The sequence below is a fragment of the Bos indicus x Bos taurus genome, chromosome 11 (assembly GCF_003369695.1).
Source record: "Bos indicus x Bos taurus breed Angus x Brahman F1 hybrid chromosome 11, Bos_hybrid_MaternalHap_v2.0, whole genome shotgun sequence".
Lineage (NCBI taxonomy): Eukaryota > Metazoa > Chordata > Mammalia > Artiodactyla > Bovidae > Bos > Bos indicus x Bos taurus.
In genome coordinates, this window is record NC_040086.1 from 91,845,825 (window position 1) to 91,860,579 (window position 14,755).

General features: G+C 53.1%; 1 protein-coding gene across 1 annotated transcript in view; it reads right to left on the reverse strand.

The window, feature by feature from the left end:
- Positions 1 to 9,637: 9,637 nt before the first annotated feature.
- The window catches only part of TTLL11 (tubulin tyrosine ligase like 11), a 269,041-nt gene continuing 263,923 nt past the window's right edge, over positions 9,638 to 14,755 (reverse strand). Inside the window, exon 9 of the mRNA XM_027556177.1 lies at positions 9,638 to 10,479. Coding sequence (XP_027411978.1) covers positions 10,184 to 10,479 — 296 coding nt within the window. The 3' untranslated portion in view covers positions 9,638 to 10,183. The remainder of the gene's footprint in view (positions 10,480 to 14,755) is intronic.

The following is a 14,755-nucleotide window of genomic DNA, read 5'->3' on the forward strand; positions in this document are numbered from 1 at the left end:
GGCTGTTAGCATTTTGACAACATTCTGTATTGGGGAGGGTGGGGTGATCTGGCCCTTAGCTCGACTGGCCTTATAGCTTGAGTTGGCTTCCTGGACCACCTGTCCCTAGAACTGAGGACCCCAGAGCCTTGGACTCTGTGCTTTACTCCTGCCTGAGACGGGCACACTGTCTGGATTCCTCATCTATTCTCCAGTCCTGGCTCCTAACTCTCTCAAGGGGAAATTTCAGTGACCTGCTTCGGACTGAGTTTTCCAGGGGATGGGAAGTTTTCCCCAGGAGCTTGGAGCTGAACTGCAGCCAAGCTACAGAGCCTAGGATTGGAATTCTTGGTGGGAAGATCCAAGATATTCCCAGAATTCCCTGCAGTCTCAGGAACCCACGTGCCCTCCATCACGTTGTGCTTCCCAAATGGAAAGTCCATGATGGGGGCGAGATGAGATGCTCATGCAGCTGTAAGATAAACACAGTTGTTTTCTTGGAGTAGCAATTTTATTTGAAGATGGAAGGAGAGAAAAGCATTTTTTATTAAAACAAATATAAATTGAAGAAAAACCATACTATGCGTCCACTGAGTCCCATTTCATTTTTTTCAACATGGATACACAGGAAGAACACACTGCCCAGTATCCCCTGCACTTAGGTTAGGGCCAGGTAACCAAGTTCTGGTCGAGTGCACGTGTGTAGAAGTGAGGTCAGCGCTCCCTGAACAACCCACTCCTGCAATCCTCCTGTCTTCTCTTCTTCTCAGAGGCAACTGGGAGACCATCTTTGAGGGGAAAGACCCTAGGCAGGAAGAAGCTGGGACCCTGTCCAAATAAGTGTCATCCTTGACCCGGTGAGATTTGCACAGGGAAGAATAAACCTCAGGGTGAAGCCACTGTGATTTGGGAGTTAGCATCATATGAGTCAGCATCCTGACTAAAGTATGGATATAATATGGAGCCCAAGGCAATAGTTATAGGATTTTTAAAGCTAAGATATGAGGCTTCAAGTAAGTAGCTGCTTGCGCCTGGCATTTCAGCCATGCCCACAGACTTCTGACCTGCCGATCTGGGCTATATTTTTCTCCAAGACCGTCAGGGATAGACCCAGTGACCCACTGGTGCCACAGCCACTGGCCCTGGAAATGGCTCAAAGCAGATCTAATTAAGCGCCTGGGGAGGAGCTATTAAAGTTGAATGTCCAAGCAGATCAAATGGCCAGTGCCTGATGACTAGAGCCAAGTGAGAAACAAACCTAGCACCAGCCTCCAAAACCATTCTCTGGTGCATGAGGGAGAATGATCCGGTTCCTGCCTCAGACTCCGGGGTGAACCCACCCAGTGACTGGTCACTGTTGCCAGCCTGATGCATGCCTTCCAGGATCCAAGTGGCTGGAGCAGCAGCAGGAACCATGGCTGGGCTCAGGGGGTTGGGGGAGGAGGTTGCTGTGGTCATGACTTCAAGCCAGGTACTTCTCCCAGACCTCCAGCTTCCTCTCAGGTGAAAAATTGGAAGTGATGATGATGATGATGGCATTTGAAGCTTTTTCCTTACATGCGACTACAATATATAAAACAGAACAACGAGCAAAGAACAAACAAAAAAGAAACAAACAAATTCGGAATTAGCGGAGCTACTCTTGGCTACCATGAAATCTACTTTAAAATCTTTGAACCAGAGGCTGATGCTGGCTTCTGCTCTTCAGATCCCCTTGCTGAGGAGGCCTGAGTGCACATCCCTCCCTTCCCCTCGGTGGGCTTCCGGTGCCCTGTCTCTGAAATTGACTTGTTGGAAAGGCTGTGGCAGCGGATAGAGTCTTGTAACAAAACCCAGGACTTAGAGAGAAAGCTGGAGCTGCCGGGGTTTAAGACAGAGTTGGGTCTGAGCCCTGACAGGCACCACCACATGCCCAGGGCATCTGGGGGAGGCAGAAGTGTGGAAAAGGCCCCTGGAAGGTGTGCCCAGGCTGGCTGCCCTCCCCACCTGGTGCAGGGGCCGCGGGTGGCAAACCTGGGTTTTTCCAGCAAGGAGTAGGGTGGTAGCTCTACCCTTTGGCCGAGCCATGACCTGCGGGCACAGGCGCTAGGACGAAGGGGCTGGCACAGAGTCAGAGCACGAGGCACGTGCAGGGTCTGACCCCTTAGGGGTCCCCGGGTGGAGACAGAGCCCTCCTGAGTGAACCTCCTCCCGCCCCCCACACTGTGGGAAATGACACCCCTCTGATGCCACTGGGTGTAGTTTCTAGGGGGCAGAGATTCCACTTGATTTATCACTCAAGGCTCTGTGCCTTTCTCGTGCCACCAAATGGTCCAGAGCCTGGAAAGCGTTCTGAGCAGACCTAGGCTGCTCCCACAGGGTCAAGGGCAGGGGTGACGCCAGGATGGGGCCCCCAGGTGTGTCAGCAGCCCCAGGTGGCCTCTTGGCTGCAGTCTGAACCCTCCGTTCTCCAGGGAGCTGCCCTGCCCCAAGCCTCCCCGTGGGAGGAGGCAGACCTTGCTATGCACCCCCACCCAGCCTGGTGCTGTGTGCAGTGGACGCTGCACCCACAAAGCTGGAAGGGGCCACCCTCTCCCCCAGGGCCGTCGCTCCGCCAGTGTCTAAGAGGTGGCCAGTCTAGGGACCCATCACTCCCTCCCTTGGGAGACTGTCCCCAGTGGACCAAGCGTTGGGGGCTTTTCCAAACTCCTTTCTCCATCTCCCCCAGAATCTCACGGGTTCCTTGAGGCAAGATTTAGCTCCCCCCACTGCCAGGCAAACATTAACCATTAGGGGAGGAAAAAAAGTAAAACAAAGGATCCCCTTTCTCCTCAACTGACCCCAAATGAACAAGCCCTGTCCACCTCGCTGGGTTTGCTGCCACAAATTATCACGCAGAAGAAATGGCTGGTACTTGGCAGCCGTTTCTACGAGGGGCCTGTGTGCAGCAGCACTCTGCTCGGTTTTATTATTGCCTTTTACGAAGTTTCCAAGACAACTGAGGCCAAGTAACAGAACCTTGACTTTATGTGCCATGAAAATTTAATAAAGAATTTTTTAAAGGCTTTTAAGAGGCAGAAGCTGCAGCCCAGCAGCGGAGCCCCTACGGAGGGAGGAGGCGCGAACGCGCGGCCACCCACCAGACCTGGAGGAGCCGGGCCTGTCAGGGCCCTTCAGCGTGGGCAGAAGTGATCTCTGGCTTCTGTCTAGGCCAAGCCTATGGAGATCGGTCCTTTGCTCAATTAACATTTATTAAGAGTGCCCAGTGCCAAGTCCACGCCAGCCTCTTTCCATTGGTTATGACCCACGTCCACGGTACAGGCCAGAAAGCGGGCAAGGGGCTGGAATCACTGGTCCATGGTCATGGTCACATAGCCAGAGAGCCACAGAGGCAGCCAAAGACCCTCTCAGGGTCCCTGCTGGGATTCTTGTTTTCCTTGTTCTGATGCTAAGGGTTCTGAAGGGAAATACCCGTGGCTGGCTCTTTTCATCGCCCAGCTCCTTGCCTTGTTTCTGCAGCCTGCGAGGGGGCTGGGGGGAGAAGGCGAGGTGGGGACATGGTGAGGGGCAGGCAATGTCCCCATGGCCCGAAACCAACATCCTGGTTGGACTGTTAGCAACCGCCTCATCAGAGGAAACATTCCCCACCAGCCTCCTAAGCATGTTCTATCACTCCAGGGCTGCAAAGACCCCCTTCCGTCTGCTCTCTGAATAAGGCTCAGAAGCAATTTGCTAGAAATGAGCAAAAAAAACATCAGGAATTTTGCCATTTTATACCAAAGCTCAATGGTGCTCAGTGTGTCTGGGCGCGCGCATGCCTACATGTGGAAGCTGTGTGCTCCGTGGATTTCCTAGTTACAGGAAAAGCAAGACTTTTGGTTACTAGAGATGGAGGTAATTGACTGTGTTGCCTGTTCTGCAAAGCTCCTTTGCCCTGGGAACAGAAAAAAAAAAAAATTGAACTTATTTCATGAGGGAGAAATTCATATACCATATGGGAAAACGTCTCCCATACCTGTCAGACTCAGTGGGAGATGGGCAAAAATATCAATCAGAGCAAGCTGGATTTTAGGTTAAAACGCATCTTGCCAGAAGAGGAGAGCTCTGAGCTACTGATGGGGGAATTGCATCATCTCTGAATTTTATTGAAAGGGGCTCAAATGCCAGACAGTCAAGCCTGGTTCTCAATGCCGGGACTGAGGAGTTTAGGGTATTTATCAAGAAATGAAAAAAAAATGTTTAAGCTATTTTTAAAGTAATAGTCTGCCAATCACAAGGCAAATTCCAGGTGTCAGAGGAGCAGCAGAGACCATTTTTCAGCCCTCATGTCTTCAAATATGCAAGGAAAATGAAAGAGGGTGGAGCGGGAGGGGAGCTGAGTGTCCTGACTTCGTTTGTCCTGATGGATTACAGTATTCAAGGAGGAACCTTCTCCCTTTATCCTTTTATACTTTGCAGGAAACCAGAAGCCGGTCTGAGGCTAACACGGCACTCCAGCACTCGGGTCTGCAAAGCGCTCTCACGCGTGTCATGCTTTCCAACTTTCATCTTTTGTTCCCAAAGTGAGAGCAGATGTCACCCCCTGGTGCAGCCGAGGAACCTGGACCCCATAGAGTGTCCGGGCAAAAGAGAAAGTAGGACCTCCACAAGCTGAGCCCCAGAACCCCAGGACTCCCTGAGCCATCACCCAGCCTCTCTGAGACATGGGTTTCTGCATCTGTGAAAATGGAGCCAAAGCCCTCTCCCTCCTGGCCTGTAGGCCTGTCAAGGCTCCATGCAGAGCGGCTAAGGGGCGGAGAAGGGGTTGGGGGCTGGGCTCTGCCTTCCACCAGCTGCAAGGCCTTAGGCAAGTCACCTGACCTGGGCATCGGTGCCCCTAGCTGTGAAAAGAGGGCAATGAGCAGCCTCACCCTTTGCGGGGTCACTGGGGGGATCAAACGAGAGGATGGAGGCAAAAGTACTGTGTAAACTGTGAAGCATCAAACAGATGTCACCCTCTCGTGGGAAATACTCTTGGTTCTAGAAACGCACAGAATGCCATGCCAATGTCTGGGCTCCTCCCCAGCCTGGTCCTACTCACCCTAACTACATTCACATCAGCATTATCTGCTCGGAACTAACCAAGCCCCTACAGAGGCTGTGGGGCTGGAGAGACAGGCCAGATGTCTGATGGAGGAGCCGTGGTGGACACGATCCAGCCCGGTGACCCTCGGTCTCCGAGACTGAACGAGAAGGGGGTGCCCATGTGGGATGGAGCCCACACCTGGATACAGGCACAAGGGAACCGGGAGAGACTGCCCAGGGTCAGAGGAGCCACTGTCGTGCCCAGGACACGGAGGTGTTCACAGATCCAACCCTCAGGGCTTCTGCAGTGGGAGAACTCAGGCTCCTTCCCCTGGTCCTCTGAACAGTCCTATTATTTCAACTGTACCTGAAGGGCCCCAGCTTGGTGCCCGAGTGGCCAGTGTCAAGCCATCACCCGCCTGATCGTGAAGGAACTCACAGCTTGGCGGACGTGAACACTGACACCACACAAGTATGATCACAAAGGACTTCCCAGTTCTCACGAGGAGGAGGAGGAGGTGGCTTATTGCTTGAGGGATGGCAGTGGAGACACGTGAGCTGGACTTTGAAAGATAAGTGAGTTTCCACTTACTTATGGAAGCTGGACAACAAAAAAGGCTGAGCGCCGAAGAATTGAGGCCTTCGAACTGTGGTGCTGGGGAAGACTTTTAAGAGTCCCTTGGACAGCAAGGAGATCAAACCAGTCCATCCTAAAGGAGATCAACCCTGAATATTCATTGGAAGGACTGATGCTGAAGCTGAACTTTAATACTTTGGCCACCTGATGTGAAGAACTAACTCATTGGAAAAGACCTTGATGCTGGGAAAGATTGAAGGCAGGAGGAGAAGGGGGTAACAGGATAAGATGGTTGGATGGCATCACTGACTCAACCGATATGAGTTTGAGCAAGCTCCAGGAGTTGGTGAAGGATAGGGAAGCCTGATGTGCTGCAGTCCATGGGTTGCAAAGACATGACTGACCGACTGAACAAGTTTCCACTGGGCAGAGGGAGGGTCCAACAGAGAGGACAGCTAAACCTGGAGCGCATGGAGCAGATGCGGGCCCTGTGACCACCTCCCAAAGGGTCAGGAATCAGCACCTTCTCTCCAGAGTGGTAACGACAGACACACAGGGCTGTAGGAGCACAGAAGCTCCTCCTGAGATATGGGGGCTGAGCATGGATTTAGGGTGGAAAGGGAGGAGGGGACTTAAAGGTCAAGAAGCTTGGGCTTCATCTGGGAAAAGAGGAGGGTCAACAATTAGGGGATTCTGCAATCAGCATTTTGGTTCTGACTTCTTCCTGAAATGATAGGGATTGAGGGGGTTAAGAGGCAAAAGACTGATGCAGGGTAGGCCAGAGATGATGAGGTCTGAGCTGGGAGGACAGACAGAGGACAAACAAGAGGGATTTGGGAGTTCTGGGGATGGAGGCGCCTGTCTCCAGGAGGCCCTGCCTCTGCACCTGGGGTGGGGTCCGTTGGGACCAGTGCTGTGAACAATCCACCTGCATCCTTCACAAGCTCCTGCTGCAAGCTCCACTCTGCCCACGCTGTGGAGACGGAGCTCCTGATGGGAAAGGCAGAGAGGCCAAGGACAGCCCCGGGAGGCAGGAAGGAGGCAAGCAGGCAAGGCCAGCCCTGAAGAGGGAAGGCTGCTTTCCAGGTACACCAGAAGTGGCACGGCAGGAAATGAGGCGGCGGGCAGGGTCCAGGGATGCATGCAGCCCAAGATGGATGAGGCTGAACCTGATCTCATCTATTCATTGAACCTGCTCTGGCTGCGGGCCATGACAGTGGCGGGGTCAGTGTGGCCGGACTGTGTGTGAGGGGGGCACCAGCAGGAGGGGAGGAAGGGCAGGAGAGGGTAGGGGGAAAGAGGTACAGATGGCGTCCGTGGGCCCTTCTTGGGGACGGGCCGATCCTACGGGCAGAGAACAGGGACTCAGCTCCACACGGAGCATCTCTCTTCCCGGAGGAAGGAGACACCTGCTCTTGTGATCACTCCAATTACCCCCTACGCAACGAGCAGCTAATTACCGAAGAGGGTTAAAACAGTGGGACATCCTATTAAGAACGAGGCGGTGGGGGAAGTCTCCGATCACTCACTCCAATAATGGAGCAGCCTCTGGTTCTTCCTGATCAGTGGCATCAAGAAAATGCAGGGCCCGCTCTGTCACTTGCTGACCTCCTGTACTACGGCAGCCTCGGTTCCCCAATGCTCACTGAGGGCCACGGGGCTTCTCAAGCCCTGTCCTGCCCTGGAGGGGCTCCTTCTAGACCGTGACCACCCAGCAACCATGCCTCTGGGTGAGAGGCAAGGGGTGAAGGGAGGACGGTCCTCATCCTAGGAGCTGAGGTTCACCCCAAACAGAGCAAGGGGAATTCAGCCTATTAAAACAATTTTTTTATTGATTTAATGTCTTCTTGGCTGTGCTGGGTCTTTGTTGCCGTGTGTGAGCCCTCTCTAGTTGTGGCGAGCAGGGGCTGCTCTCCAGTTTCCGTGTGAGGGTCTCTCTTGTTGCAGAGCTTGGGCTCTAGAGTGCAGGCCCAGTGGTTGCGGTGTACAAGCTTAGTTGTCCTGTGGCACGTGCAATCTTCCCCGATCAGGGATCGAACCCATGTCCCCTGCACTGGCAGGCGGGTTCTTAACCACCGAACCAATAGGGAAGTCCCCTAGAATTCAGACGACTGGTTATTTTTTTTCTAAAAAATTCAATGTGTTTGGTTGGTTTGGAACCTGATGATGGCATCCCATTTTGTCAAGGGCATGCTTTCTGGAAACCGACTTCAAGAAATGATATCAAGTTAGAACTTTGTCTAAAAGATGCCTTGCTGCTCCCAGCTGCTAATAAGCATGCAGGGACCATTTACTTGGGTCGTTAGCTGTGAAATCCATCTGCTGTGGTCACAGGGTTCTGGGAGAGCGGACAAAGGGTTTTCAAACTCATTTTCTCACAGTGGACAGTTTAGGAACACTGACGGTCCTGACCTGTGACACCAGATGGCGTGGCAGTGTGCAGAGCCCTGGGGGTCCCCAGGCAGGAAGGACCCACAAGTGCTCTGTTTGAAGCTGGATTCATACTCACCTGGGGACACAGAGCGGATGGGGCTCTGGAGTCGACTGACCTGGACTGCCACCTGACCTCCCACGTGACCTCCCAGGCCTTGTTTCCCTTCTCTGAAAATGGGAACGGCCTTACCTAAGTGCCCTGGACGACTGGAAAACAGAGCTGATGACACCTCTAAAATGGCCCTACTTGGGAGGTACTTGCTGCTCATCAGGTACCTCCCGTCTTTCCCACCTGTGGCCACCCCCTGCTTTTTGCTGGGAAAATAGAGGCATTTATTTTCTTTATAGAAAGACAAAGTCTCCCATCACTTAACAGCCCAGCATGGGCCCTGCAGGGCTCGGGGACTGCCGGGGCCCCCTGGGCGGTGGACGGGCTGCAGACCTGGGTCTGCCCTGGGCTTCTAGGAGAAGGAGGGGAGAAGCAATGGGATGAGGGCATCACATGGGAGCCACCCTGTGGGGGCGGGGGAGGCAGACTTCACACCTTGAGGGAATGGGCGTCTGGCTAGAGGGAAGGTGAGGCAAGGATCAACAGACCCCCACCCCACCCCCTAAACTGCCCAACAGCTGGAGCAATCTTAGATTAACAGCATTCCCTTTGGGTTGAAAAAAATTCCAGAGAGGATGACTCCCAGCTGGGCATTTCAACAGACACTTTTTGAACACCTATGAGGGACCAAGGTCTGTGCTGGACCTTGATGCAACTGCTCCCACTGGTTGGAGTGAAGGGGATTTGGCTCAGAGACAGGGAGGAGTGTTAGGAGGAAGAGGAAAAGCAGGGGAAGGAAGATGTCTGTGCTGGTCTAGGACACATCTCTGACCCTTCCTGGATCCTACATTCGTGAGCGTTTTCTGAGCCTTACTGTGTGCCAGGCACCATGCTAACGAATGCCGTCCAAGACCCTTCATTCTCCTCCCTCAGAGCCTGATGGTGAGCTCCTTCCAGGGCCCTCCAGGGTCCTTTATAAACAGGGACCTTCTGGGAAGGGCCATGTTAACCCCAAACCCAACAGCGTTCTGGGGAGATTGGCTGTACAAGGGCAGCTTCTCGTCTGCCTGTGGTCAGCGGGCCCTGGACCCTGACTTGCCTGTGGCCATTTTCCAAAGTGCTCCCTTCCGCTGCTTCTGAAGCTTCCCCTCTGAGACGGGCAGGGTTGGGGGGTGGATATCTGGGGACATGAATGGTAAGGGTCTCGTTGAAGGGAGAATGTGACTCCCCTTTCCCCAACACTTCTAATGTCAAGCTCTGACTCGCTCTGATCCTTACGCAGGGCTTATAGACACATTCCTCCCCTCTGAAGCCTCCACCTTCCCCAGGGCTCCCCACACACTCTGGGCACACATGGTGATTGCCCCACCGTGGAGAGCTCTGATCAGAGGACACATGACTGGGGAACCCCTGCTGTGGGGTCAAACCAAATGGGACAGAAGGTGGCTCACAGGCTGCAGCCAGCTCTGAGACTCCAGGAGCCTTCCTGAGCTGCCTCTCAGTGAAATCTGTATCTTAATGAGTAACACATGGAACACTGCTGACAACAGACAAGCTCATGAAATCAGCCAGGTCGGTCTGTTAACTGCACCCACGCAGCACATGATTGGGGTGGGACAGCGTGCAGGCCTCCTGGGTATTTCCACTTCATTTTCACAGAACGGGGTGGTAGGAAGTCAAACATGATGTTCCTAGGCTCTAACCATATTCTCCCTGGGGGGCCCCCCGGGCAGACCCCAGATGCAGCTGCCTTGAGTTCTTTCCATGGCCCTCCCTCTTGAGGTTGTTGGTGCTCCCCACCCTGCCCCAAACACAGCAGCTTTTTATCCCCAGTTGTGGCTTCCCACGAGCCCAGAAGAGAAGAGGCCATTTTGGATATCATATGTCCGCTGATGGCTTGCGAGCAGGTGGGCCACCAAGAGGTGCTGGGAAGGAGAGCGGGCGAGAATCAGGCGGGCTCGCCAAGCGCAGCTCAGCAGAACGCGGAGACGAGGAGCGGGATCTCGGGCTGGGACTTAGCATCCTGCCATCTCTCCACCAGCAGGAAGCCCGGGGGTGGCGTCTTTCAGGCTCAGCCTTCTTCCGGGAAGACAGAGCGGCCCTCAGGACAGGGTGTGTCTGGAGTGGGAGACCTTGTGGGCGCCGTCTGTGCAGGGCTGGGGCCGGCCCTCGGCCGGTGGGGCTGGAGGCGCGGCCTCCTGCGGGGTTCCGCTGGGCTGGAGCCGGCTCCCTGATGATGTGCCGCTGCGGCCACACACTAGGCGCTTCTCGTCCAGCAAGGACAGGTGGTATTCACACAGGTCGATCAGCGAGGCCACCTGCTCGTGGAGCGGCAGCATCTTGAACTTCCTCTGGGCCAGGTAAAAGAAGGCCTCCACGAAGGCCTGCAGGCACATCCCTGTGGACGAGAGACCGGCGTTAGGGGGACTTGGTGTGCGCGCGCAGGCGCCCTGGCTTCCCGACGCCAACCACCAGGCTCTCTCCCCACCGCCGTTTCCTTCGGAGAGGAAACAGGGCCGTCTCAGCCTGCTTGACCAGCGCCCGGCCAGCTGGGCGTTCACAACCACTCGCAGATTCACCCTTTAAGCTGCCCTGTGAAGAAGGTTCAATAACCCAGTTTTACACATGGGGAAACTGAGTCTCAGAGAACTGGAGAGACCTGGGCAAAGTCCAGTGGTAGAAAGCCGTAGGGCTGGGATTTAAACCTAGCCCCAATGCCTTATTCTCTTGCGTCGCCATCAAATGTTCCCATTAAAACCCAGCCCACAACTTTTATAATAAGGGAGAGGGTGTGAAGATGAGTCCAACTTGATGGCCATTCTATAACCTCATGGAAAGTGCTAGGTGCTCAGTCGTGTCTGACTCTTGGTGACCCCATGGACTGTAGCCTGCCAGGCTCCTCTGTCCCTGGGATTTCCCAGGCAAGAATACCAGAGTGGGTAGCCATCCCTTTCTCCAGGGGATCTTCCCCACCCAGGGATCGAACCTGGGTCTACTCATACTGCAGGCAGATTCTTTATCATCTGAGCTACCCAGGGAAAGCCCTCATAGGCATGTCAGTTACATTTCTCGAAATCCACAAATTGTACCTTAAGTTAAAATCTGTGCATTTTGCTACATGTAAATTTTACCTCAAAAAGTAAAACATATCTGACCCCTTCTCTATACTCAAAACTATATTCTGAAAGGTATTAATAGGAAACCCCATTTTGCGCCTGGAAGGTTCTTCTATTTTGCCCCGTAAATTCCTACTCCTTCTTGGGATTTGAGCTGAAAATCACTTACTCAGCAAACCCACCTCTGAGTGCCAGGTAAGATCCAGCCCCTGGTAGAGGCTTCTTGCCTTTTTCTTGGTAGCACCTTTGGCGGCTAGTTCAGGGTTTTATTTGCGCGGTTCACTGACAATCTCTAGCTTCCCTGCTGGACTGTGGGCTCCAGCTCACCTCAGTCCCCCCCAGCGCCAGGTCCCCAGAAGATGCTCCATACAGAGGGACTGACTACGTGAGTGAATGAACGAATAAGTCAGCGCTAGGCGCTTCACAGACATGCCTTTGCAAGGTCACTATTATGATGTCCCATTTTACAGATATGGAAACTAACAATCAGAGATGTTGAGTAACTTCCCTAAGGTCACACAGCCAGAGAACTGTGGCTTGGAAATTCACACTCTGACTCCCAATTCTCTTAACCAAGTTGTGCCTCGCAAAAGGTTCTGAGTCTTCCCAACATCCTAGTGAAAGTGAGCTCCATGACCCAAAATCATGGGGCTCCCTGGGCTCCTTGGGGAAGATGGCTCTAAGGCTGGACCAAATGCCACATGGTACTTTTAGAGAAGCCAGCTCCCACTCGTAATCCACACCTTCCCAGGGGCCTTGCTTCCTTCTCAGACAAACTGGTTGCCTGCTCTGTCACTGTAGGCGGAAGCCTGGCCTGGAGTTCGTAAATATTGGATGATATATGGACCCTGGGATCTGAGAGACCTTTTTGTGTTGGAAACTTGAGCTGAGCAAAGACGTTGCTTTTTTGTTTTTTGTTTCTAATCTTCTAAGTCCATCAAAGCTTTTTTTTACTCAGCTTCTCTTGACTCCAGACGCTCTGCAAGTCCCCTGCTTGGTCTTGACAGGAGCTGATACAAAGAACAGTAACCCTTTTAATGTAAACGGAGGCCTGGTACCGACCAAGACGGAGGGGATGAGGCCTGAGCCTGTATGAGGAGACAGACGTTTTCTAATCACTGACTCTGGGCCAGTGCTGTCCTAGGGTGTGCGTGCGTGTGTGTGTGTGTGTGTGTGCACGCACAGTCAGCGGGAGGGTCCAGGACACGCAGGCTGAAGAGGCTGGGATCTAAAACCAGAGAAAGCTGGGGCAGTCCCAGCCCCCAACTTCACAAGTGTGTGATCTCCAGAGCGCCGCTGCTCCAAGTGTGGTCGGCAGACGGGTGCCGGGTCCGGGAACGGCATGTCCCTGGTGGCTGACAAGATAAGGAGCTCAGGCCAGAGTGTAAATCACCCTCCTCATCAATCACATTGTTTAGTTCAGCTGGCAGCGCTTTGCGGCAAGACTTTCCGTTTATAAAGGAAGCCGCACGTATTTACATGCTAGCTTGAGTCTCCTATCCAGGACTGGAAGAACAGTGCGTGACTGCAAGTTTCATAGCTCTGGGGTCTACAACCCCCCACCCTCACTTTAACCACAGTCTTGTCAAAAAATTCAGATTCCAGGATGGGGCCCAAGACCCTGCATTTCTGCCAAGCTTCCCAGTGGTACCCAGGCTGCTGGTCTCTGGAGCACACACTCTGAACAGTGAGGACTGAGCACCTTTTACTCAACAAACACCCATTTCCTTCCCTTAATTGGAGGCAGACTGTGATTAGAGCAATAACACACCCCCCAAAATACAATTAAGACCTCTTTCGGGAGAAAAAAGTATGGCTAAATCATTGAGAAATCATTATCAATATCTCATTATTGATAAAACGAGAAATGGGGTTGACTGTGTTATCCTTGGTTTTCTTTTTGCTCATCTACATTTTCGGATTTTCTATTGTACTGCCTGCCAAGTCGCTTCAGTCGTGTCCGACTCTGTGCGACCCCATGGACTGCAGCCTACCAGGCTTCTCTGTCCATGGGATTCTCCAGGCAAGAACACTGGAGTGGGTTGCCATTTCCTTCTCCATTCTATAGTACACACATGTGCAATTAAAAAATAATGCAACTGGAAAATCTAGAGAGTGGAAAAAAGTGATGCTGGGACAGCTGCTTCTAATCATGAAGACTTTGCTACTATTTGAAGTCATTGCTTTGAAAAATTAGAGTGCAAACTTTCTGCATACATGTTCTGCTTTGATAAAAAGTTTATATAAAGTATACGCACGAGGATGAAGGGGAATGGACATTACTGACTCCTGCATGGGTCACGTACACGATGCCAGTGCTCCGACCCTCACTACACGTCCCACTGTGCAGATGAGAAGACTGAGGCCCAGACAGATCACATAACTTGCCCTCAGGTCACATGCTGGTAAGCGGCAGGGCTGGGATTTGAACCCAGGCCTCAGGCTCTGCTGATTCTGTTCAGAAGCTGTGTTGGAATACGGACTGCAGCTCCACCCCAGGGTTCTTGGTTCTGAAGGTCTGAGAACTTGTGCTTTGAACACATCCCCAGATGGTGACGAGGCTCCTAGTCGGGACCCCACTTTGAGAACCTGTCCCTGCCTCGCCTCCTCCTGCTGCCAGGTTCAGTCTGTTCTTTCTCCACTCTGAAAGCCCATCTGCAAAAAGGGGCCTGCTTGCAAAAGGGCTGGCCCCTGAAACTGACAGAAGCTTGACTTTGGGCTAAAAATGTCTGCCTTTTAAGACACTCTGATTGAAAGCAGACTTGCAATCAGTTATTTTTAAAAGACTAATGATGGAGCTGGAAAAGCATGAACTTGTTCCAACTCTGCATTAAGTCCTCTCTTGGTTTCTGAGAAACCACACATCCCCGGTTTCTTCTAGCGTCACGGCTTGACCACTAAGCGGGGGCGGGGGTGGATGGGCGGCAAGCTCTATTGCCCTCTGCCAGGCCCTGCCCTTCTCTGTCTGTGCTGATGGAGTGTGGGCCTGAAAGGTTCTGGTAAGCCAGGCCATAAGGACCCTGTGGACCAAGGTGGGACTTCGCATCTCATGCTGAAGAAGACAGGTGGCCACTGGGAGGTTTCCAGGTGACATGGTCAGGTGCGTGCTGTGTTGACAGCAAGTGGCAGGGGCACAGGAGAAAAAAATTGGGAAGATGCATTAGGGGGTTACTGGGCTGGTCCTATCAGGCGAGGGCTGATAGCGACTTGGACAGGGCAGCAGTGGGGGGTGGTGGCGTGGTGAAAGGTGATGAGGTTCTGGATAGAATCTGGGGGTCGTGCCTATGTCTCTGAGGGGCCAATGGGGTGGATGGGGGCATGAAGGCGAGTCAGGAGTCCTCACGAAGAAGGGGCTCTAACAGCAGGCTGAGGGGACTGGCCTTCCCCTCAAGGCCTGTGTTTTGCTAACATTTTATCTGTAAAATAACCTGGGGACCTTGCCGGAAATGGAGGTTCCTGTTCCTGTCCCCTGGAGGCTGTCTGTTGGTGATGAGGCCCAGATACTGCTTGTAACTGCAGCGCTGGGGATCCGACACTCAAGGGTGATCAGGAAGCTTT